This window comes from Misgurnus anguillicaudatus, chromosome 15 (assembly GCF_027580225.2).
Source record: "Misgurnus anguillicaudatus chromosome 15, ASM2758022v2, whole genome shotgun sequence".
NCBI lineage: Eukaryota > Metazoa > Chordata > Actinopteri > Cypriniformes > Cobitidae > Misgurnus > Misgurnus anguillicaudatus.
The window spans coordinates 34,455,701-34,482,319 of NC_073351.2; the positions used below are offsets into that span (position 1 = coordinate 34,455,701).

At 36.7% G+C, this 26,619-nt stretch overlaps 1 protein-coding gene across 3 annotated transcripts in view; it reads left to right on the forward strand.

Annotated features, from left to right (window-relative positions):
- The window catches only part of si (sucrase-isomaltase), a 63,010-nt gene extending 36,991 nt beyond the window's left edge, over positions 1–26,019 (forward strand). For all 3 annotated transcript variants that reach the window (XM_073853856.1, XM_073853857.1, XM_073853858.1), the window contains exons 30-48: positions 3,362–3,474; positions 3,820–3,945; positions 4,185–4,316; positions 5,758–5,874; positions 6,002–6,064; positions 6,342–6,458; positions 6,534–6,623; positions 6,813–6,952; positions 7,092–7,225; positions 7,608–7,642; positions 7,836–7,952; positions 14,303–14,451; positions 17,948–18,032; positions 18,449–18,505; positions 18,685–18,809; positions 22,357–22,445; positions 22,531–22,580; positions 23,421–23,588; positions 25,750–26,019. In XM_073853856.1, the coding sequence (XP_073709957.1) occupies positions 3,362–3,474; positions 3,820–3,945; positions 4,185–4,316; positions 5,758–5,874; positions 6,002–6,064; positions 6,342–6,458; positions 6,534–6,623; positions 6,813–6,952; positions 7,092–7,225; positions 7,608–7,642; positions 7,836–7,952; positions 14,303–14,451; positions 17,948–18,032; positions 18,449–18,505; positions 18,685–18,809; positions 22,357–22,445; positions 22,531–22,580; positions 23,421–23,588; positions 25,750–25,818 (1,976 nt within the window). In that variant the 3' untranslated portion in view covers positions 25,819–26,019. The remainder of the gene's footprint in view (positions 1–3,361; positions 3,475–3,819; positions 3,946–4,184; positions 4,317–5,757; positions 5,875–6,001; positions 6,065–6,341; positions 6,459–6,533; positions 6,624–6,812; positions 6,953–7,091; positions 7,226–7,607; positions 7,643–7,835; positions 7,953–14,302; positions 14,452–17,947; positions 18,033–18,448; positions 18,506–18,684; positions 18,810–22,356; positions 22,446–22,530; positions 22,581–23,420; positions 23,589–25,749) is intronic.
- Positions 26,020–26,619: the final 600 nt, after the last annotated feature.

Here is a 26,619-nt window from a genome sequence, read left to right on the forward strand (position 1 = left end):
CATGACACTGTTACTTGCCCCTATGCACAGGGGTGTAATGCTTTTAAAAAGTTTGCTTCTTAAAAGTATAAAGTATACAGTGTAGTTAAGAGTTATGAGCATCAATGACTGTTGTCGACAGGAAGATGATGCGTTCAGCTATGTGACAAAGTTGAGAAAAGTTCAACTTAATGCTTTAGCTGTATATATTCGTTTTTGATGGATGGATGTGCTTCTTGGAGTTGTAAAAATGGCTGCCATTATATGCCACTGCCACCAATGCCACTATAAAATAAAAAGTGTCAGGATATTATTTAATATATCTCTGACTGTGTTTGACTTAAAGAAGAAAGTCATATTCTGTACACCTAGGATGGCTTGAGGGTGGGTAAAATATGGGCTAATTTTCCTCTTTGGGTGAATTATTTCTTTAACTCATTCCCCGCCAATATTTTTTGTGATTTTCACAAAAGTTTCACAAAATGCCTTCCAGGAAAATGTTCTTTTATAAATATATAAACGTACACATATGGGACGTAGAGCAAAAAATCTGAAATAATTGCATTTTTGTAAAGACATTTTGTTAGAGATCAAATTCAGAACGAAGAACAAAAATTCATTTTTTTATTTGGCCATCTAGTGGAAAATAGCGGAATTACAGATTACCATAAAAACTTGTTAGGAAAGCGCCATTGGCAGGAAAATGTTTATCTTAATTGATATAAATATCAATGGCAGAGAAAGAGTTAATGTTATGTATCCTTACTTTATTCTCTACGAGTGCATTTACATGTACAGTTTTAGACCGATTATGATTATAAAACGTATAACGTGTGAGGTCATGTAAATGCGTAAAACGGTTTTATCATGGAAATCCCATAAACAGCGTAAGCAAAAACCGATCGGCACAGGTAGTTTTTTGCTCTTTTCCCCGATTTCGTATTGCATGTAAACACCTTAAGTTGCTTTCTCACAGTTTTTTTCATGTGCGCATGTTTTCACATGTGGACGTGGTGCGGTAGACGCGATTCCACCTCTTTTAATTTGAATTTAGCATTGCCGCGGAAATGTTTTCATTTTGACGGAAAAAATTTACATGTAAACCCCACTACACATGTTTCTATAATAAGCAGATTTTTGATTAATACCTTCTTATTCTTTGCATGTAAATGCACTCAATGTGATATGTGTCCTTCAATTTTGTTTTATTATGCATCTGAAACTCAAGCATCCTCAGTGTTGGAACTAACAAGTACATCACTCACTGGCAAGTGTGTTGTCAGCAGGACTTGAGGTCGTGATGAGAGCGAGAGACGAGCGTCTGTCATTGAGCTTTTGTGCGAGAGACCGTTGGGTCTTTATAGAAGCTGCTTACGCATAATGGTAAAGCTGCAGAGGGATTTAAACAAGAGTTTTGCTTTGAGAAAGTGTTCTGCATTCAACTACTGCCTCGCATTAATTATTACATAAACACACACCCATACAGGCGGTTGAATAAATGAGCGCTCTGGAAATCTTAGCAGGAGAATCGCTTTGAACCTTTCCCACTAAAAAGAACAACATCAAAGTAGTGGCCCTTCAATTTGAATGCAGATGCATTAAATAACTCGCACCAACTGACTCGGAAATGGGCATTCGGGGGAATATTAAAGAACCCAAGAAATGGCGTGACAAGGGCAGCTTTCTCCCAATTTTCTATTAACACAGAAAGTTAGGGCGATACTGATTTAAAAGCATGTCTGTTTTAAGACAACAAAATAGCCTTTGTGAAGAGAATTCCTTTGCAACACATTTTTGCAAGGAGAGACTGTGTATTTTAAATGCATTGTATATTTGCTAAAAGTTTGTTTTAGTCACTTTTAGGAGTTTTCTTGCAAATAAATGGCCTCAAGGCTAACAGGCATGCAACCCCAAAACTCAAACAACATCATAAACTATGTCAGTGCATTGTGGGATAGAAACAGTGTTGTGTTAGAGATCCATTAACCATCATGTTCTCTTTGGTGTCTGAGAGACTCAAAAGCCGCCTTTCCACTGCACACAACAAACCACAGACGATAAACCAGAAGTCATTCATTCCCTATGGAAAGCCGCAAAGGGGCTACTTGAGGTGCCGACCGTCTGCTGATCCTTAATTTTCGGATCCATTTTGAACGTTGCATCCGTTAAAAAAATGAAACTTTTGCGACTAGACCGTATGCGATACACTGACCGGAAGTAATGTATTTTAGTGTATTCCAATAAAAACAAATTAATCCTTTTTGTTTAACTTTAATCAATAGTTTTTTTTTTAAGGATTCAAGTGTTACTGATACTGACAACTAATACATTATTAATTTAATATGTTTACGTTATTATTTTAATTTTGTCTCCATATGTCCATATGTGTCTTTGTTATATGCATAGCTGTTTATTATGTCATTTATTTGCATTAATTTATTTATTCCAGATAGCTTTACTCCCATGTTACGATTAAACGGAAACTTCATTAGGACTGCCACTAGGGGGCGAACTCTGACAATTGTGTCCAAATGTCGCGTATAGTGGAAAGGCAGCTTAAGGCCATTATAAAAGATTTAAAAAGTCATATATATATATATATATATATATATATATATATATATATATATATATATATATATATATATATATATATATATATAATCTGGTTGGTGATTTAAAAATATAATGACTTATTATAAACAAAAAAATAACTTCATAACATGCTTTAGTCATTCTTTATGAAATGTATTGTTTATATTTAGAGTCTCAGAGATAAAATGTAAATAAATGCAATGGATTTTCATATTAGATTGATTCCTTTACTGGTAAACAGTTTTGAAAAAAAAAACTAATTGCCTGTTTTGATGTCTTTGATTAGCTTTTTTCGAACTGATCCTAAAAAAAATATAGATTGATGGATTGCAGTCATATTTCTGATAAAGTGCAAAAAAAACGGCAAATGTCCAATAGTATCTGCCTATTGGGTTTTATTAGGTATGAATAGCTAAATAATAAACAGACATTATATAAGAGATTAATTTCATATATCATCATTTGTAAGCATATATCATAAGGTTCTCTGGCAACACAGTGAGTCTCATAAATGTTAAATGTTGTCTTCAAAAGGTTGTATGTGGGTTTAGGGACATTATACTATCATACTGCATAGCCAGCAATATGCATTATACTGCCTACTGTAAAAGTGGGCAGTTTTACCAATAAACCTTTTAACACGTCTTATGCTACATTCTTGTGAAATAAAGTAAATTATTTTCAGCCAACATGTGATTACAACACGAACCTACATGGAAACTCAGTGTATTTTAAATAAAACATCTTTAGTACAATATCATGTATCATTTGGCTTGTTTTGTCTTAGATGTGACCTTGCAGCCAACTCCAGCATTGACCTATCGTACTATTGGAGGTATCTTGGACTTCTACATGGTGCTGGGACTGACTCCAGAACTTGTGGTTCAGCAGTACACTGAGGTGTGTGTGCGTGTGTGGATGCATGTGTGTGTGTGTGTGTGTGTGTGTGTGTGTGTGTGTGTGTGTTGTTCTTGGCTTGATAAGATTTAGCATCTGGAGTTTGACTGCCTCATTGCCTACAGTACACTCGATCCAAGCACACACACGCAAACAAACATGTAATAACATTCATAAAGTCGCATGCACAAATGAAAAACATAAATATTTCTTCAAAACAAGCTTGCTTGTGACATAGATGTATAGCTTATTAGATTCGCTTGTAACACTTCAATATTTATGTTCATGAGATATGACAAATTTATTCACACAAAATTTGAAATGTTTCACCCTTATGTTGTCTGACAGATCATTGGTCGCCCAGTTCTTCCAGCCTATTGGACACTTGGATTTCAGCTTTGTCGTTATGGTTACGCCAACGATAGGGAGATTGAGTCCCTTTATAATGAAATGAAAGCTGCACAGATTCCTTACGTAAGACATCACCTTTCTGTGTGTGTCTGTCTGCCTGTCTGTCTTTATGAATATAAAAACATAAAGCTGTAAATTAGGGCCTTCATGTAGAGTATCAGCTATTTGAAATTGTTATTTTGCATTTTCTTTGTTAATAAAATAAATAAAATAAAAATACAGTGAAATGTAAAAAGCATCCATTAGGAAGAAATACAAACATTAGGTTTTGTTAGTAACATGGGAACTCTGATTTCACAAAGGATGTGCAATATGCAGACATTGACTATATGGAGAGACAGATGGATTTTACGCTGGACAAAGACGACTTCCAGGGACTTCCTGCTCTAGTGGACAAGATGAGAGCCGAGGGAATGCGTTTCATCTTCATTCTGGTACATCACACATCTTTTGATTATTAATAACTCCTATACATTGAATTTGAATTACTTGAATTTCTACTTAATCAATAGTATTAAAGTACACAAATTTTCCCAATTTTTGCAAGATATAATGTAAGTCTCTCGTGTGCCCAGAAAGTGAAGTTCAAATTACCCCACAGATCATTTATTATAGGATGTCCATAATGCCCCTATTTGGGTGGGAGGAAAAAAGCACTGTCTACATTTAAATGCTAATGAATTGCAGCTCCCCACTCCCTTACCAACAAACAATGAGCAATTTTGGTTAAAAATAGATCTGATTTCTTAAAAACAGTGTGAGACAATAGTATATTTAGCCGCATAAGTGCTAGCAATTACATTTAAAATAGCTTTTGGGTAAAATGAACCAGTCAGTGGCCGTGGGCGGGGCTTTATCAGTGTGATGTCACATTAACAAGAGAATCAAAACAGCATGTTTACTTTAATGGGGATTAAAAAGGAGATGGTGGATTTTTTTATTGTAGGGAGTTGTGTTCACACACTACCAACAAACATGTATGTCCAAACACCTTGTAAAAGTGAATTTTGCATAATAGGTGCCATTTAATGACAAGTTTAGGTTATAGCTTAGAAAATCATATAAATTAATAAATTAATTAATAAATAAATTCATTTCTACTCATGGATATGCAGATTTAAAGACACTAACCTGACAAATAATGTGTTTAAAGGGGACATTTCACAAGACTTTTTTTAAAAGGTAAAAAAAATCTTTGATGTTCCCATACATATGTGACGTTCTAACTCAAAATCCCGTACAGATAATTTATTATAACATGTTAAAATCGCCACTTTGTAGGTGTGAGGAAAAATGTGTTGTTTGGGGTTTGTTTGTTTTTTAAATGCAAATGAGCTGATCGCTGCACTAAATGGCAGTGCCGCGGTTGGATAGTGCGGATTAAGGGGCGGTACTATCCCCTTATGACATCACAAGAGGAGCCAAATTTCAATCACCTATTTTTTCACATGCATGGTGAAAATGGTTTACCAAAACTAAGTTACTGGGTTAATCTTTTATACATTTTCTAGGTTGATAGAAGAACTGGGGACCCAATTATAGCACTTAAACATGGAAAATTATGAAAAAAGATATTCCCCCTCTACATATCAATGAGCTGAAATTGATGTTCTGTTTTGTTTTCTAACCAGTTGTCATTAGACAGGTAAAATCTGACTCATAAAGTGCTACATAAAGCCAGCCAATGAGGTTAGAGCTTGCCAGAACGAGAAAGTGCTTTCTATTATTTATTGCCCATACATCAGATGGTCAGTTAAGGGACTGTGGGTCCATATGAATGAGTGTTTTAAATCTGATGTAACATTATTCTTGAATGCTCATTTGGACTGTTGTGTACTTTTGATTGATAATGCATTGTTTGTTTGTGTGTTTAAGGACCCGGCTATAGCAGCTAATGAGACTGAAGATTACCCAGCATTCACTCGCGGGGTACAACAGGATGTTTTTATTAAATGGCCTCCAGCACTAAGCAGTGAAATTGTGTGGGGGAAGGTGTGGCAAACATAAAGAGAAAAACAAAACATTCATTTATTTGGTGTCAGTCCATCTGTCTGTGAAGATATTGTTTTTCTGTTTTTGTGTTAAACGAAATTTTAATTGTGTGTGTGTGTGTGTTTAGGTGTGGCCTGACAGACCCGATGTGATTGTGGACGATTCATTAGACTGGGATACTCAAGTGGAGGTACAAATCTGTTTCTCTCCTTCCTTACACATTTGATCTCTTTTCATCAAAGAACCGGACATTATTTCACTTGTGCAGCTCCATTCATACAGAAATCATCAATACAATGGACTAATTGCAAGCAAAATAGATGATGATGACATGGCACACTGTTATATCAGCCAATCAGCATGTAGCTGACACACAACTGTATCATCCATTCAGCATGTAGTCAGTATGACACTGTTTCTTAATAATACTACAGTATATGCATCTTTCTCTCTGTGTCTATTTTTAGCTATACAGGGCTTACGTGGCATTCCCTGATTTCTTCCGGAACAGAACGGCGACGTGGTGGCACAATGAGATTAAGGAGTTTTACGACAAAATCATGAAGTTTGACGGCATTTGGATTGTGAGTGATGTTTATGGGCGAATTATATGTTTAATGTCTCTTACTTTGCAATGATAACCATTGTGCTTTCTGAAGGACATGAATGAACCAGCCAGTTTCGTGCATGGCACCGTCGGAGAGAAATGTCTCGGGGAAGACATTTTGGAAAATCCTCCATACATGCCCCGTAAGTTCAACCCTGACGTGTATTCATTATAAAAGCTCAGCTTTTGGGGTGTCTGAAGAACCAAATTATGGGTTATATCTGGTTGTGAAAATTTGTTGGCAGATATAAAAACAGAAATTGGACTTAAATGCATGAAAAAAACCTTATGAAGATTGCTCAACTTCTCTTTATATTTGTATGTGTCATCACCGCTGGAGTCCAAAGAAAGAGGTCTGAACCATAAAACTATTTGCATGAACAGCGAGCAGATCCTTGCCGATGGTACACCGGTCAAACATTACGATGTCCACAACCTCTATGGCTGGTCTCACACCAAACCCACCTATGAGTGAGTTACCCTTTACTAATCTCTGTATTCATTTAACCCAGGGTACGGCTGGAGACCTCTAAAGTTATCCTAGGCCGGTAGTTTGCATTGTCATTTCTTGGTTGCATAAATTGTTGTTTTGATTTGTGTGTGTGTTTAGTGCTGTGCTTGATGTAACTGGAAAGAGAGGCATTGTAGTTACCCGGTCAACGTACCCAACCAGCGGTCAGTGGGCGGGGCATTGGCTTGGAGACAACTACTCTGGCTGGGATCAACTTTTGAAATCCATCGTGGGTATGTACACGTTTTAAATAAAAAAATCATCAGCCGTGTTTGTAAGATACGCATCTCTATTATTGATTTGAATGTAACTCCAACATAATGTTTTATCCTATTTTCCTGGCGGGCATTGAAATATGTGAAATGGACCAGTAAACATTAGCCACAAACTGTAGAAACATGAAAACTCATGCTCAAACAAATCCTAGCTATAACACAGACCGGCCCAGCATTGTGTTTTCCACTTTAGTTTGTCCTTGTCCTTTTCTTCAAATGTCGACATTCATAAAATTGTGGTCTGTCTATTGTTTTTTTTTTTTTTTTTTTTGGAAAAGAGAATCGTGATGTTTCCTGTCTACATTATATATTTTAATAAATGCACAACTGTGTTTTTTAGGAATGATGGAGTTCAGCATATTTGGCATGTCTTATGTAAGTCTGTGTCTTTTTCTGCAGCAGATATTGATTTTAATTTTTTTCTTTATTTCCAATCCAACTCATTTTTAGCTTACTGTAGTTTGGTACATTACACACAAATGAATGCACTTCAAGACTATATGTTTTGACTATGTTGCTGTTATTGAATCTCACCATATATGCTTTCCTGCTTATTGTTGCGTTTCAGACCGGTGCTGATATCTGTGGTTTCTTTAACCCTGCCGAATACGAGATGTGCTTGCGTTGGATGCAGCTGGGAGCTTTCTATCCATACTCAAGAAACCACAACAGCATAAAAAATCCTGTAAGAAAACACACACGCAAGTCAACTTTATCGGCATATATTTAGGGCCAGATTTACCAATTGGGGTAAATTAGCAAGAGAGCGCAATTCCAAAAAAGCGCAGATGGAAGTGGTAAAATCTGCGAGATTTATATTACAGCTGTTTTCCATAATGCCCAACACAATCTACTAAAAGCAGCGCAAATTAGTTCAGGGGCGCAAAAAGCAGATGTGATGAGGTGCAGGTGATCTACTAACACCTGATGCGCTTGAGTTCAGCACCACGGACATCACAGCGGAAAATTTGAGGTGTGTAATACCAGCTACAATGCCATAGGACACTGATAAGAATTAAGGTTTATGAGACGTTTTGAAACACCTGGTATTGTGTGACGTCCCTGAGTGACCCCTTTTTTATTTCCTCCAGCAAATAAAAAAATAGCATAGCTTGGCAAACAATATATATTTAAATAAAATGTTTCTCTGGCATTCCAAATAAACTGTTACATATCTTCTGCTTTGTACCACGCGCTCTCTGTGATCTACCCGTTCTCACCAAGATGCGTACAAATGACACGCAGTGTGATTATCGTGCAATAGATACGCCAAATTCCGCTTTTGCGTGCATATGATACGCCAGTCCTTCCCATTCACTTAAATGGCGAATCGTTTCGTGACGTTTTATTTATTGTTTTCTCATTTGTTTTCTGTTTTTTAAACCATTTTCGCTTGGGTTTAGGGTTAGATTTCACATTTGTTTAAGCAGGTTATTTAATACACAGGTTTCTTCATGTTTTTATCTATATTTAAGCCATGGTCGCTTGGAGTTGGGGTTAGAGTTGGGGTTTGGGTTAGGATGTCATTTTTATATAATAAAAAGTTGTTATAACCCAAAAACCAAGCGAAAATGGCAAAAAAAACATAAAACAAAAGAGAAAACAACAAATAAAATGTCACGAAACGATTCGCCATATAAGTGAATGGGAAGGACTGGCGTATCATATGCACGCAAAATCGGAATTTGGCGTATCTATTGCAGGATAATCATACTGCGTGTCATTTGTACGCTTTTTGGTGAGAATGGGTTGCTGTGATGCATCTTCTATTAGCAACAATTGCAGCCAGTTCAAGCACAAAATAATTTAAGAAATGCTTTTTTCTGTGTTAAATATTGGCGCAAATATCAGTAATATTACATTACATTAGTAAATTGTGTTGCATGAATAATTTTTTAAAAAATTAGGTAAACTCCTAGAAATGCATAATTATGCAATAATATCAGTCGCAAAAAAAACGCTTTTTTAAATCACAACAGTCATTTAACGACAAAATGATGATTTGCACTGTTTCAAGCTGTTACTAAATCTGGCCAATAGTGTGTTATTTGCACCAGAGTGTATAGGTCAGATAAAAAATTGTCATTATGGTTTTAAAAATGTGTGCTTGATGCAATAAAAAAACAATGTTTTGAAAACCACAGAAGATGTATGTCCTTTTGACAGTGGACATCAGTTAGTTCATCGGGAAGTGTGGATCAGACATTTAATTGATGTATATGATGTTAAGTCTGATCATCACTGACAGTGAGTCATAGTCATTGAAAATCGAGGGTCACACCACAGGCCATCACGTCAGTGATCTACATAAATGTGTCTCTGAATGCTACTCTGAAAGTGTGAAAGTGATCTTTGATGTTTTGACGTACAGAGCAGCGATCGATCGGGGCCCTACGTAGGGTGCTGACTAATATCCGAGTTTAGCAGACAGGTGGGCTGTGAGCTATTTACTGTGGCACTTGTGGCCTATACAAACACCAGGCCCACTCGCAAAAATCCAATAAACCCTGTGAGTGAGTGGTGTGGATGCGGTGAGAGGAAAATCCCTCAATGAGGGTTTCAGCAGCTTTATTGTTAACTTATAGATTTAAAGGTTATAATTGTTTTACTAATGCATGATTACAAAAAAATGAATAGAAATACAATCTAGAGTTAGGGCCAATCTCATTTCTCTGTCTTACACCTTCCTCTTTGTCTTCGTCTTCCCCTTGCCCCTCGAAACCAAGTAAAGGGGAAAGGGGTAAGACAGATCGTTCGTCTAAAAAATGAGACACCACTCGATTACCGTTTGCGTCACCTTCCAAGGCCGCTAACTGGCTGCTACGTAAACAGACAAGTTTTGACAAACAAAGAAGATGCCGTTGTCTCAGGTTGTGGTATCGATTGCCTGAGCGGAGCTCAACAAATAACACGTAACTTAGCTGCTAGCTAGCGCCTTAACTAGCGATTAAAAACAAAAACATTACAATTAAAACCACTTGAACATTTTATTAAAAGTATCATAAAACATGAGTGTCATAATATAATCTCAATTAAAATGCAGAAAATAACGTTACTTTCTTTTGTGCGACTCCTTGACAGTTCGACGTTCATCAATAAAACGTCTTGATGCCGGCTCTCCTGAGATATTCCTTCGTTAACGTTTACCCCTCTCTTTCAAGTGTGGTCCTTATCACACTTCGTTTCCCTACGCCTTGGCCCTAGCCCTTGATCAAACTGAGAATTGAGACACCACTTCACCTCACATGAACGCACAAGACCGAGGTTAAAGGAGGAAGGGGAATGGGGAAGATAGAGAAATGAGACGCACCCTTATTGTAGGTGTGTCTGCTTATGTAATGTCTCATTTATTGATGCCTAGGTTAATAAACAATGCACTTTAAAGCTCACATAACAAATGGTGTTCCTGCATATCTAATGTTATTGTATTACATCCTTCAAATATCCAAAGATTCTTTGAGTTTTATCAGATTTCTAAAAGACTGATTCTTTCCGAATAAACACGAACAGCGGGCGGAGCGAGTCACGACCAAGCAACACACACAAAACATTATCCCACCATCTCTGGATAACTTATGATTCTTGTTTCTGTAGTTTACTTTATATGCACTTACGCGATAAAGGAAACACACACATTTGATGCAGTTTTACCTACCGCCTGCGGCTCATGACCCAGTTGGGACTGCCCCATTTCAACAAAACCAGCATTAAACAAACACACACGCACAACTCCGCTACTACCGTGGATAAACAAACTATATCCATTGTTTCCAAAATGCTGGGTTCTTTGGAACGCTGAGCAAGCTTAAATTTCCCTCACAAACAACAACACACTTCATTGGTGATGCTGATTTTGTGTCAGCTCTTGGTTTATGTGTGTGCGCTATTCTGGTTAAAGTGCCCACATAGGGACTTCCACTATACTTCCTGCACTAAAATTGCCCGTATGAATCTTTCATGTTCGAAAAAAAAAACCCTTTCTAAAACTTGTACGAACTCTGATGAAGTGCATTCGGCACAGAAATACTTTGAAAATACGTCCAATTGCTTTTTTGACACTTTGCCTACGTTTAGCATGAGGAATCCAACTCTTTAACGGTGTCAGAATGCATGAAATATCTTTAACCCCCCAATAAAAAGTTATTTTTTAAAATATATTTTGGGTTCAATTCTAAAACTATGGTGTTCATTGCACACTAGCAACAAACAGGGAATTTATATGTAGGACTTTATTAAAGCAAAAGTTCAATTAACACTTACTTTACAGCAGGTTTGCATGATTTTTCTTAGTCATTCACCTGCGACAATCTGGATCCAATAAGAGGGTGTCCTTTGCTCTCATGTACCCCTGTAACCATCCGGGTTTATCCTTAGTGCTTTAATTACCATGCCAAGATGTCATTAGCTTTAATGCAGCCATGCAGGCAAATAGAAGGTCACCCAGAAAGAAGAAGAGATGTCTAAATGAGAGAAAGAGAGAGAGAGAGAGAGAGAGAGAGAGAGAGAGAGAGAGAGAGAGAGAGATTAATCAGGGTTATAATTCTGACGTTGCTTTCAGTGTCTTTGAGTTCACTGAAATCACACGGGTGTCTCTCCATCACGTTAAGTCGCATGCTAATGGAGTCAGAGGCCAGTACATTTGGAAATTTTGTGGGTTTTTTTGCATTAAGCTCTAAGAGAAAGATCTGTGGTCCATTCACACACTTTTACATAGAGATATTAGTATTCTTCAACACATCAGGAGAGCGACACTTCACACTCGTGGTCAAATGGTCAGAAATAATAAAGACTTACGCTCTTTGGCTGTGCTTGCTAAGGTATCACTGTTATTGCTCATTTGTAGACTTCAACGAAAACATTACACATAAATGAAACCAGCTTGTTGTGGTGAGGTGTGATATTGTTTTTCTAAGATGTCAGATGTTTGACAGCATCCCTTAGACTTACATTAACAAGTACATGTGGCTTGTCTAAAGATCCGAATATAATATATAGAATATAATTGAGATTGAAGGTGGGCTTGTATAAAGCATTGCAATATAATGTCCCTGTGACCACACACAACACCCAGAGCATTATCCTGGTGTTGTTTTTTATTTTTATTTTTAAGTTAGCATCCTGCAATAATATCATATTCTAATGAAGTATTTTTGTACTGTTTTCTAGATACATAAACATCCTCAACACAAAATCATTAACAAGAGAATTAAAGAAATACTTCACCCAAATATGGCCATCATGTTACCGAATCTTCTAACATGGTTAACGTACATAAAGCACATCCATCCATCATTAAAGTCATCAAAATGACCCTTCACAAATGTATAATTTCACATCAGAAGACATTTATTTACCCACTAGAGCAGTGGCGGCCAGTGACTTCTTTTTTCGAGGGCGCTCAATGCGAAGTTCGTCACAACATGTATGTAGCCCGTCATGTGTGTAATTCCTTTTTTAAAAATATTTGTTCTGCGCATGGAGAAATCCTATGTGTATCACATGTTTTGTGCCTGCTGCAGAAAGGGTTTATGATAAAAGAGACGCTCGCGTTTGCCAGATACTCACATAATCTCATGCGTAATCAGAGTTTAATGTTAAGGGAGTGTCTTGCGTGTATTTTGTGAACGTGAGCGTCTCTTTTCTTATAAACATGTGCAGCTGCAATACTTCCTGCATACCTGCATCTTTGGCTATATTTTAGATACAAAAGGCATTTTAAGGTCGCTTTTTATACTTTCTGGCTCCTGTGTCATCCCGCCAGTAATGTCACGTCCCACCATTGGTTAAATTTGCTATACAAATTTAGACGCATTCACGCCTGGAGGCGTTCCCAATGCGTCGATGAAGCGCAGGTTCCCTCAAAAGGGAACCGTTCATAAGGGTAAATTTTTAACTGAGATTTATACGCCACCTGAAATCTGAATAAATAAGCTTTCCATTCATGTATGGTTTGATGTATAAGAGAATATTTGGTCGAGATACAACTATTTTGTCCAAATAAAAAAAATCTATCTAATGATTCAATTCAATTCAATTAAATTTTATTTATATAGCGCTTTTCACAATACTTAATTGTTTCAAAGCAGCTTTACATTAATAGAAGCAGTAAAAGCACAGAAAAACGACAGATAGCACAACATAATACACGATAGCATAAGCAGTTAAATTTGCTGCGACTATGACTCGACATTATAAGCAAGCGTATTACTAATGTAACGTCCAGAAGAGGAAGCTAAGTTAAGCCCAAGAAGGCTACCTCCCCGGGGTAAACCCCCCCCCCCAGGAGAAAAAAACCCCGGGCTGTTTAGCCAAGGAAATAAAAAAAAGTCCTAAGAGGGAAAAACCCTTGGGAGATATATATGTATATACACACATATAAACGGATAAGGAGATTAAGCGGAGATTAAGCTGGTTCTGTCGGATAAATAAATGTTTGACATATATTTAACTTGATGGAACATGATCTTTACTTAATATCCTAATTCTTTTTGGCATAAAATTGTAAATAAAATTATAATTTTGAACCATACAATGTATTGTTGGCTATTGCTGCAAATATACCCATGTGACTTATGACTGGTTTTGTGGTCAAGGGTCACACATGAAGTGTTATGTCTAGATTTAAAATGCCTGTTGACACGCACGCATTAGCGGTCAGATCTGTGAAAGCAGAATATCTGAGAAGTAATTATCAGATATGGTTCACCTTTATCTTTGTGAACAAATGAGCTCACCTACCACAGTTAACAACACTCACCGCGAGTGCTAGCCGCATACAGGCCAGACGACAGGGCAAACTGTCTCTCTGTCTGGCACACAATTAACATTCTGAACAACACAGACACAGATGTTCAATGCGGTGTACAGTTATGTCTGGAATTAGCGGGACACAGCTGTTCAGATTTGGATCGTAAAAATATGAAATATAGGTCTGGCCAGAACCATTTAATCCCATGGTGCCAGTCTGCATAATGTATGAAATGTGATGTTGTTCCAGTTTTATCTGTTTGATATGTTATTTTTTGTCTTTGACAGAGGCAAGATCCAGTGGCATGGGATGACGCATTCAAAACGGCCTCCCGTAATGTACTAAATATTCGATACACCCTCCTACCCTACTTGTACACCCTAATGTATGAAGCCCACGTCCATGGAAATACCGTAATCAGACCCGTGCTGCACGAGTGAGTATCTACAAGACCTCTTTTTTTTAAGGATTTGTTTACTAAAAATGAAAGCTGAAAGTGTAGTCCTGTTTTACACGTACGCGAGGGTCCGCGCACAATGCGTGTGATGCAATTTTTGTCATCAGAAGAGTGCACGCGGACTTTTACACGTAGGACACACATGTGCATACTGGAGTATGTAGGCCATGAGAGGAATTGCAATTTCGTCGAACGTCAGCACACATGTATGAGTAAAATTAACTATGCTTCACAATGCTCACGTATGCATAAAAACACGGACTTTAAGTGGGGTTTTACGTCGTTTCAAACTGGTGCGACGCAGGGGCGTAGGCAGAAATTGTATTTTGGGCGGGCCGGGGCAAAAGTGAGTGGGCCTATAGTTTATATTAGAATAAAATGACTTGAATAATAATTAAACCTTAGAGTAGAAAAAAAAGAATAGACAAACTGCAAAGCAGTGACATCTTTACTTTGCAATTTTCTAAACATGTTCAACCAACACAGAGCTCAATAAAGGCTGGACAAACCAGATCAGCATAGACAATAAACTGTCTCATTCAGGCTAATCAGCAGTGCAAAAACAGTTCACCTGAAATAAAGTAGGCTAAACGTAACAGAAAATTGAAAAAATGAAAGCTCTCAGCAGAGCACGGTTTGAAATAAATAAACTCATAGCAACTCATTTAAATTAAACAATGTAAGTTAACCTATAAGGCGTACATCTATACACAACACACATTATTAGATCACTTCAGGAGCAAAAATAAGGAAACGAGTTAAACAACAGGCCTACCTTTGTTGTTTTCATTCTACAAAACAAGATGCAAGCGTCTGGGTTTAATGTTGAAAACAGCAATGATCTCATTATATTCCAAAGAGTCACAGAGTTTTTTCTCAAAAAACAAAAGGCACAGGTTTTTGAGGCGAGTAATCGAGTCATGGATTCATTCAAATTAGGTTGTGAGGGTGGTTTATCAATTGCCGTTAGATCGGCGGGTAAACCTGTGTCAGGCTGACCGGGAGAGAGCACTGGAACTGCCGCCAGGGAGTAAGCGGCAATCGGCACCACCAGCGCCTGACTAGCCTTCTTGTGGGTTAATGAGTCTGAAGAACTGGGCTGGTAGGACTCGGCAGTGGCGTATCTTCTTCCTCAACACTTGCGTTTTTAAATAACACATTAAAGAAACTTTAGCCATTATTGTGGCAATGTTAATAATATTAGCTAAAAAACGCAGTTAGCAAAGTTAGCTGGCTGGCTGCCTAAGCCCGCCGCTTCCCACAGAGTCTACCTGTCAGAAGAACCCCTAGCAACCAAGCAACCAATTACGTTCCGGCGGCTTCCTACAACTTGCTTCAACAATTCCATTTTATTTAGAAAGCAAATTAAACACACACCAGTCAAAGATAAATCAGGTTTATATTAATATATTTTCTTAAATACATTTGAATAATAAAAATAAACTAAAAGTGTATTTTGATGAAACTTGCCTGGGCGGGCCAGGGAGTTAAGTGGGCGGGCCAGTGCCGCCCTGGCCCATTACTGGCTACGCCCCTGGTGCGACGTATGATTTGATGTTATTGAGTCACAAAAAGTCATGCAAACTCAAATGGGATTTAAGAGTGGAGAGATTTCTTTTAGCAGGGCTGTCAAAAGATTAATGCAATTAATCGCATACAAAATATAACTTTGTTTTTGGATAATAAATGTGTGTGCACCGTGTAATTATTTAAGAAACATTTACATGTACACTGCAAAAAAAAAAGATTTTCAAGAAAAAACATTCTTAGTATTTGTGTCATGTTTTCAGTAAAAACAATTTTTCTTAAAATTTTCTTGAATTTAGTGTTTAAGAAAAAATTTCAAGATTTTTTTGCTTACCCCATTCGCAGATTTTTTTGCTTGTTTTATGCACAATTTGATATTTTTGGTCTAAAGTGATTTTCAGCAAAAAAAAATTCAGATAAAAATATCTAAAAAAATCTTAAATTAAGATGCTTTTTCTTGATGAGCAAAACGACCCAAGAAAATAAGTCTAGTTTTTAGAGCAAAAATATCAAATGTAAGTTATTTTGTGCATAAAACAAGCAAAAAAAAAAAAAATCTGCCAATGGGGTAAGCAAAAAAATCTTGAACATTTTTCTTTACACATTAAATTCAAGAAAAATGCAAGAAAAAAATTGCTTACCCAATTTGCAGATTTTTTTTTCTTGTTTTATTCACAAAATCACTTATTTTTTACTAGACTTATTTTCTTGGGTCGTTTTGCTCATCAAGAAAAAGCATCTTAATTTAAGAACCTTTTGACATTTTTACTGAAAACAAGACAAAATACCAAGATTTTTTTCTTGAAAATAATTTTTTGCAGTGTGTATTTATTTATTTATTTAGATTTTGATATAATTTATATTATTTTTATAAAACGGTTAGTTCCAATCCTTGATTCTGATTGGTCAATAGGTGTGCTTTATTCACGATAAAACACTGCTATGACCGCTTCACCCAACGGTTCTATTTAATATCACTGCGCCCTTAGTAACACCCTTAGCAACACATAAACATATAATGAGACAAAGTCTGAGAACAGTTTGTTGTTTTTATTTGAGCTTTCATGTTATTGTTCGCAGTCAGGGACTATTTTTTCTAGCGGAAGGAATGCTTTTATTGATTTAACTTCATGAAAAATGCACTAATATTTTTTTACTTTAATATTGTGTAGTAACCGTTTTATAAAAGCAATAAGGTACTCGAGGCAAGTGCTGTATCGTGAATAAGTAACGGCTAAAGGGGTTGCAGGCACTCCGCTTCGCGTCGTGCCTAACAACGCCCTTCAGCCGTTACTTATTCACGATACAGCACAGCCTCTCGTACCTTATTGCTTACATATACATATATTTTATTATGTATTTTTTATGTATGTGTCTATTTATACATACATAATATTTACACACAAATACACAAACACAAACTTTTATTTTGTATGCAATTAATCCATATTAATCTTTTGACAGACCTAACTTTTAGTTATTGTCAAAAGAAACGACATGATGGTGATAAATTACAGAATTTTCACTTTTGGTTTTGGTTTCAAGTTACTTCCTACACTTTCTCCCAAAATATCTCAGCATAACACCTTGTTATTTTTAATCCATTCAACCATTCAACAACCTTTCTCCCAAAGCAACATGGGAATTACTTATCAGAAGTTGGGCAATATTTTCTGTCTTAATATTGGTCTTATTTCTAAACCTATTGTTTTATTTGTTGCTGCTATAGCTATAACTTTTCTTTCACACCTTGTGTTTGTCTGGATGATTTATTGAACTGACTGTGCAATGATTTTGCTTAGAAACTTTGACCTCTACATGTTTTCACTTCATGTTGAACAATCTCTCTTTCTCTCTCTATTATTCTCTTTCTAACAGTCAAGGAGAAAGTAACCATCTTCTCTGTTGTTGAATAGATAATGGTCTCAGTACATGTTTTGTAATGTAGGTTTAACACAGATGAAAACACGTGGGCCATCGACAGGCAGTTCCTTTGGGGTCCTGCTCTTCTCATCACACCTGTTTTGGACCAGGTATGCAAACTTAAACATTGAAGCTGTATTCATACAACAAGCAAAAATGTTTGATTTCCAATTTCTGCTTAAATATGACTTTTTAAATATGAAGGGAGATGTGAACCTTTCTGTGAAGTCCAGACTGAAGTCTCATAATCTAATGATGCTTTAATGAGCATTAAAGATTTCACTCATTAATTTAAACTTTTGACATGACCTGACTTTATCAATATTAAATATATCAGAGTTATATTTTTCACAGAAGGTTATGCATGATGATTTTATGTAGAAAACAAGCAGGGTCGCATGTTTTTGGTGTAAATCCACGTCTCAATCATTTGTAAGTCACTTTGGATAAAAGCAGAACTAAACACATTAAAAGTATGAAATGTTGAATAAAAGATATTTGTGTTTTTTTTATTTGTTTTGTAAAGGGTGCTACTATGGTCAAAGGCTACGTGCCAAACGCCCGCTGGTATGATTACTACACGGTAAGCATTTTATCTGCTTGCAAGCAAGCATTTTATTAGCAAGTGTGCAGTTCTTTATTAGCAAGATTTTGTAAGCAACACCTGTCGCGATACAGCTGCCGTCCAAACAAATTTAACCTGCTGCACATTGTTGATTGTATATCGAGTGTCTTATCTGTTTTATGTGATTAATCATGCAGGGTCAAGCTGTTGGGGTGCGAGGACAGTTCTTGAATATGGATGCACCATTAGACAAAATTAACCTGCATGTTAGAGGAGGATATATTTTACCATGCCAGAAACCAGAGAGCAACACAAAACACAGGTCATTCTTCCACCCACTATTTTCTGCACTCATACATTCAGAAATCAACATTTTCTTGACCTTTTGACATATACAGTAAGAGGACATTATACTATAAAAACATCCTGTAAGTATCAGAACTCAAAACTTTCTCGTTAATCATTTTTAAAAAAATCACGGTATATTGAAGCCACGTATGCTGTCGACAATTACGATATCTGGAAGACGCACCCGAAATGCTGTCCGGAGAAAATGGCACATATTTTCACCCTAGATAGTATAAATGAATTCGGATGTACTATATCTGCCACATCCCGTGATACATTGTTAGTCATTAACTGGAATGGTGTTAAACTAATTTAACCACAAGGGCTGTTTAATATATGTACTGTATTTGCATTTGAATAGAGCCGCATTACTGCTTGTGGACATTTTAAAATTAAAAAACGCTTTTTCTTCATTGCATAACACGGGGTAGTAAAGGGTCCTTGGAATAAACACTTCGGGATCTTGCCGGAAGTAGTAGATCATCCGGGTACTTTTCACCTACTGTTTTTATAATACTATGAATTTGGACATACTACTTGCCTTGCCTATTTCTTTATACCTACTATATATTATGGAAGTAGGCTGAATTTGGATGCAGCCAAAATCATTTATTACAGATCTTTGGATATGTACTTAGTATTTATGCTTTTTTGACCTAAACCACAGCAGGGTCCATGAAGAATGCATACTGTCAAACAAATATGCATATGTTTTTGCAAAACTCTTAGCCAATCATAACATTCTGAATCTACAATCCGCCGTGCCTACGATGTTTTTTTATGTAAAAATCGAACATAATATGTTGAAAGGCAGTTCAGGACCACTTTAATCTCATAAACATAAATCTTACACTTGTTCTGTTCGATATTAATAATACCTAAACATCCTTCAAACGAGATGGGCATTTACTTAGTTTTAAAACTTTAAAGGTGCACTGTATAGATTTTAGTGCCATCTAGTGGTGATATCACAAATTACAACCGACGGCTTACTGTGGATTTACACCGCCACCGGCGTGAGTGTTGAAGTGGTCAGAAGTCATTCATTTTCAATGAGAGCCGGCGGCGAGCTCCAGTGAGCAGCGGCACGTCACATATGGTGTAAGCGTTGAGGCGAGTTGAAATCAGTTTAACTTTATAGTAATGAGCTATGACATGGTTCGGCACCCAATCGGAAGGCGGAAATGTTCTGCGGCAACCAATCGGAAAGTGAAAACCTCCGCTTGAGAAGGTTCCAAAGAATGCATTCGAGCGTCAGAGCGTCCACTACACTTTTTCTATAGCGTCATTGGAAGGGCAGCCAGAGCTTTTTTTGACGCTCTCGCCGGTGGCGGTGTGAATACACAGTTAGTCGACAGCTCACCCCTCCCATTCAAAAACACATAGAGAAGCTACGGTAGCTGGCACAGGACAATCAAAACAGTCTCTTTAGAGCAATTTGGCGACTTCCATGTAGGTGTACCCATGGTTTATAGATAAAAATGGCTCATTCTAAGGTAATAAAAACATACACTGACAAAAAAAGATTTTCAAATTCTTAGTATTTTTGTCCTGTTTTCAGTAAAAAATATAAAAAATTCTTAAATTAAGATGTTTTTTTCTTGATGAGCGAAACAACCCAAGAAAATAAGTCTAGTTTTTAGACCAAAAAAATGCACATTTAAGTGATTTTGTGCATAAAACAAGAAAGAAATCTGCCAATGGGGTGAGCAAATTTTTCTAGAATTTTTGTTGAATTTACTGTTTAAGAAAAATATCACTTAACAACATCACTTAAAGTTGATATTTTCGGTCTAACAACTAGACTAGATTTTCTTGGGTTGTTTGCTCATCAAGGAGGCTGTTTACACTTGGCATTAACATGTGTTTTCATCGATCGGATCACAAGTGGACGACGTTAATGTCAGGTGTAAACGGTGTTCAAAACGTTTTGAGCTCATCCACTTTCGACCACTTTCAACCACATCCAGAGGTGGTCGAAACCACTTTCGATCGGATCGCTTTGGAGTTGCGGAACGCACATGTGGTTGAATGCGTTCGAACAGCCACACGCGACCGCCTTCTCTCCGCCCATTTATCTAATCTGAGGTACTAAACACAAGTTTTACGTCTTTTTTGACTTCTGGCGTGAACATTCGGTGAACAGCGCTATTTTTAGCCTTTCATTGATAAAACTAAGCGTCTGATCTCCGTAGTTTCGTTTTGAAAGCGTGTGAAAGTTGCGCGATCCTATTTCATCAATTGCGCTGAAAATTCAAAGAAAGCTCTTACATACTCATGTACAAAACACTGTGCAGCATGTTTACTTGCTAAACAAGCAGTGCACTCCGACATTATATTAGTTTGCGTCCATATAAACTCATAATTACTCCCGCTCGGGTTTGAATGACAGCAGAGAGACTCGCCCAACGTCTAACAGACCACCCCCTCATAGTATTCAGCACAGAAGCGGTCGAAAGTGGACAAAAGAGACGGATTTAAATACCAGGTGTAAACGTAATGTGTCTCTCTCGTCCACTTGTGATCCGATCGATGAAAACACATCTTAATACCAAGTGTAAACAGCCCCAAGAAAATGCATCTTAAGAATTTTTTGATATTTTTACTGGAAACAAGACAAAAATACTAAGAATTTTTTTCTTGAAAATCATTTTTTTTTTTGCAGTGTAGTGGTTAATTATGTAAGGTCTTTATACAACAATAATAATATAGTTATGTATAGTATATTATATTGCATTTCCTAAAATGTACACATTTCACCTTTTTTTAGTAATAAGCTTTTTTTGGGCCATTTTGCCTTTATTGATAGACAGTAAGTTATTGAAAGATGACAGTAAAGTACAGGGTGGAGAGAGGGGTATGCGATCAGCAAAGGACTTCAAGTCGGGATTCGAACTTGGGTCACCGGAAGTGTGTTTGCACCATATGTCGGAGCACTGTCCACTACACCATCGGCTCCGACACACATTTGAAACAGTATAACAAGAAAAATGCCAAAGGGTTCAGGAAAACAATCTAGTTTTCTCTTTAAATTTGGTCAATTTTGCTTAGCCCATTGGCAAAGGGTTTGGGTTTTGTAAATGCTGTGGGTTTTTTGAAAGATTATGTCTGCATAGTCATGTGCAGTGAAAGCATAATGAAAAAATTCATTACATAATAGTTGTACATTTTCTTAGTTATACCATAATATTCTTACATGACACTGAATGATTAACTTATTAATACATTATAGTAATGCTATGTTTCTCTATGGTAAAAAAATCCCTATGGTAGTAACATGCTGCAAGCCCTAAAAACTACAATTTCGCAATAGCATCATGTCCAGGAAAGCAGGGTAATACTATAGCACTGTTTTATCAGTGACAATTGAGTTTATTGATTTTCTAGCAGCTACTTTAAATGGCTCGTATTCTGTCCAGCCTACGAAGCACAAAAAAATGCTTTCCTGTTCTCTGCGTCTACCTGGAGGTCCCATTGACATACAGTAGTGTTGACTCTTTCTGTTTTGTTTTTATTTGTAGTCGTAAGAACCCTCTGGGTCTGCTTGTCGCTCTTGATGATAACGGTTCAGCAAAAGGATCTCTCTTTTGGGATGACGGAGAGGGAATCGGTGAGTTTATAGATTTGTTAAACTGTAGTGCTTAATTATCAAAACATTTTTGGTTGACTATCATTGTCGTCCTTTCTGCTTACAGACACTGTCAAGAAGGGACAAATCCTCCTGATGTCTTTCGCTGTATCTGAGGTACGTGACATGCTTTGAAGAGAGCTAAGCGTGTTGATTTATTTGGATTGTACTCTTGCACAGTTGCCATTAAATGCATCAGGGAATCCAAGATTGTCCATCACACTTGAAGCCAAACATCTGTGGCCACTCTCTATTTATTATAAAATCCTGATCCAAAACGCTTTCATGCTGTAGCATCCCAAAGCCGTTTGGCCCGGGTCAAAGCACTCTGCACTGTGGGCCTGATGTCATATGTGGTGAGATTAGTTAAGGAATGGGGGGAAATGGTCCACTGGTGAGCTGGGAATGAGTAAAACCAGGTCAAATCTTGAATCGTCAGAGAACAGATGTGACATAAATCCCAATAGTGCCCATTTCTCTTTTGTATGTTTTTTCTGTTTTTAACAAAATGTTAATTTTATTCAAGAGAGAACTAGAAGAGTGAATATCACAAAACTTGTCACAAAGTCGAGGTCGTATTTAAGTACAAAATCATTACTTGGAAGAAATCATTTTTATGACAATCAAGCTTCTTTTATCTCAAATGTCATATCTATAATGAAAAAGAGTATAATAATTAGGATATAATAAATGTTATATATATATAATACTCCATTAAAGTAATGACAATCTAATGAGAATCACTTTTAGGAATAATAGTATAATGAGAATTCTGAGAGGAAATGGATTTAGTTGTCATGAAAATAATGTCAGTAAAAGTATTATATCCTTAATGGCCCTAAAACAGGATTAATCTGTCTTTAGGCTCAAAAAGAAAAACAGCCTTGGATTTGACACGAGTTTGGGCTTGGGTTTATTCTAGTGTAATAAAAAAATCTCCTGTTTGTTTGTTTTCAGAAATCTCTGTCTGGCAAGATTGACAAAAATGGTTTGATTGCGGCTGACAGATTGACCCTGGGTGATGTGAAGGTGTGGGGTCCAGGAACAGCAGCCATCACTAAGGTTACCTTGAAAGTGAATGGAAATCCCGATGTCGATTTGAAGTTCAACATCCCAGAAACTGAGGTGTGATGCTCACTCTTTTAGGCATATACTTAATGTCAGAATCACATTGTGATGAGAAATGATACATATGAGGAATGCTTAAACATTGGTTACTTAGTTTTATTTGTTATTTACTGGTCTGTTTGGAAAATTTGTCTACACTTTCGTTGTTACATTTCGTATTATGAAGTAGTAAAATTGATTATTGACTGAGGTTTACCAGTCAAGAACATTACAAAATATTGTATAAGATTTTTTTTTTCAGATGATTTTCAAATGAAATTTTAACCTTGATACAAAACATTACGTTTTTAAGGGTCACTTCTGACCCTGCATATCTTCTCATTTGTGTAGAAAGCTAGCTGGGGATGCATAATGATTAACTCATTCACCGCCAGCCTTTTTGAGAAAAGTTGCCCACCTGCATTTTTGTGATTTTAACAAAAGTTTCAAAAAATTCCTTGCAGGAAAAATGATCTTCTATAAATATATAAATATACAAATTATATCAAATTAAAAAACACACCCTCTGCTTTCAAACAAACAATAAACAAAAAAACAAACAAACAAAATGGGGAAAAAACGTTTCATTATATATTTACTTTTTCCACTTAATTTAACCACTGAAATATGGATATTTTTCTTCAAAAATACAACACTTTGAGCAAAAAGCTTAAAAATTGCGTTTTTGTAAAGGAATTTATGTTCAGATCAGACTCAGAATGACTATCAAACATAAAGGCATTTAAAATCAATCATTAAATCTTTTTAACTTCCGTTTTTGATAAATTCGGTTTGGCGCCATCAAGTGGATAAAAGCGGTATTACACTTTCACTTTGAAATTCGTCCGGAAAGGCATATTTATTAGTTAAATATTAACTCATAATTGACGAGATAACTCGTCAATGGCGGTGAATGAGTTAATCATGATTAATCTATAGCAGAATAAAAGTTTTTGTTTACATCATGTGTGTGAACTGTGTATAATAATTATGTATATATAAATATGCACACATGCATATATAATTTTATACAAATGTTTATACACATGTAAGCATACATGCATGTGTGTGCATTTATCTTTACAAAGTTACACAGTACACACACATATATGATGTAAACGAGAGCTTTTGTTCTGCTATAGATGAATCAGACTGAAGCGCAGACTGTTGTTTTAAAAAACTCCTCTTTCAAGTTGCAAGCACTTCAACCACACGCGTCTTATAATAAGAATCCCGGCAAGAGATTTATACGAATCGTGTGTGGGAAATGACAAAGGAGCGGTGTGCATGCAGATTTGAATAACTATAGTGTTTCAGCACACGTACAATCATTTATCTTTCTTACTATTTCTCATGAAGCAGCTTCATCTGTCTCCACGCAAGAGTGTTTGCCTCTGTCAGATCGGAGGTGGCGAGTCTCTCCAACGCCTTTTATTTTTCTTCATAATGTCGTAATGAGGTCATAGACAGAAGTGGCCTGTAATCTCGGAGAATCACCTCTGATGTGATTTATTACAGCGCAGCGGCAAGTTGTGTGGTAGCAAATTCACCAGGTTTTATCAATGTTTACTGTTCATTGTTCACAAGTAAATAGTAGGAAACACATTTTTTAACCCTGTCTTTAAAGTCTATGGTAAAGTATCATAATCTAATGATGAAATTAGGATCTTTAAAGTCTGGTGCGTCTCCGGCCCAGAGCTGGTGCTGTCTAGGCTCTCACTGATTTCAATTTAATTTCAATCTTTGAGGTGACCATACTATATTAAACTACTATATTACATACTATATTAAAGATCAGGTAATGTTTTTAAAATGATTTTAGAATCAGATGTAGATGATGTAGATAAATAATCACCTTAGCTGGGTTTTCACAGGCAGGGTCACATATTTGTTCATTAAAATCGCGTCAAGGTCTCAAGCTCCATTTGTTATATGGAGCGTGCATTTGTTGCCAACTGTTGTCTAATTGTTTTTAATAATTTCTTCATGGACCATTAGACAACAAATCCGAAGCTGGGCGTAATTATGGTCGCATGCTTCCTTAATGACCATTTGATTTATCTATTGACCACATGTTGGATTGGCCACTTTAGTTTCCAGTTTGTCAGCAAATTATTGCCGTCACAAATCCCCTTATGCTATTTTTCTCGAGTAACTCTCTTTCTGTTCTCATTTTCAGGTGTTAGAAATTACTGTGAGTACAGAAAATATCCTCCTGGAAAAGGAATTCACCATCACTTGGACATAGACGCATGTCGGAGAGATGAGCTTCAGCAAAGAAGAGCAATCACATGAATATCTATTTATGATTGTTGGGTGACTGTGTGTATGCTTTACTGGTAAATTATTCGTCACTCACATTTGTTAACTTTGTATAGTAGATATTGTCTAAATTTAACATGTAATACTATCTTAAAAATAAAATGTTTTTATAATTCTGGAAAATGCATTGCTGTGGTTTTGGTTTGGATCATACAGTATATTTAAAGTGATAATAATGGCTGTCGTTAACCGTGTGTGAGTCTGAAATTTCCAAGGGTGACATTAGCGGAAGTGAGAATATAATGATAACCCCTAATTATTGACAATCATGCGATGCTCTCTGCGGTGGCTACCTGCCGGGCCCACTTCACGCACCGCTAAGTTTTGATGTAATGATACAATAATCAATTATTCATTCTACAGTAAACATGATGGTATCAATTAAGCAATGGAGACTTTAAATTGATTTCTGCTCTAATTGGCAATCCTGGCGAGTCGGAGACACGGATGCCGCGGGGAGCGGGCGGACCGGGCGCGCCTTCCATATTTAGACAGTATGTGAAAACAATGATAATTGAATATTTTTTATCCGAGAGTGAAATGGGATGGAGGTGTTCCAACTGAGACGGTAATTATTTGGGGTTTTATTATGCGAAGGGGATTTATGCAGAGCATGTATTTCATTAGCAAAGAACGGCGGCCCTTCTGCCCTGCGGCTGCAGTCTGACATCAAATAACGGGACGTTGCTTCGTTTCAAGACGTGAAAAACAGAACGCATTTCACTTT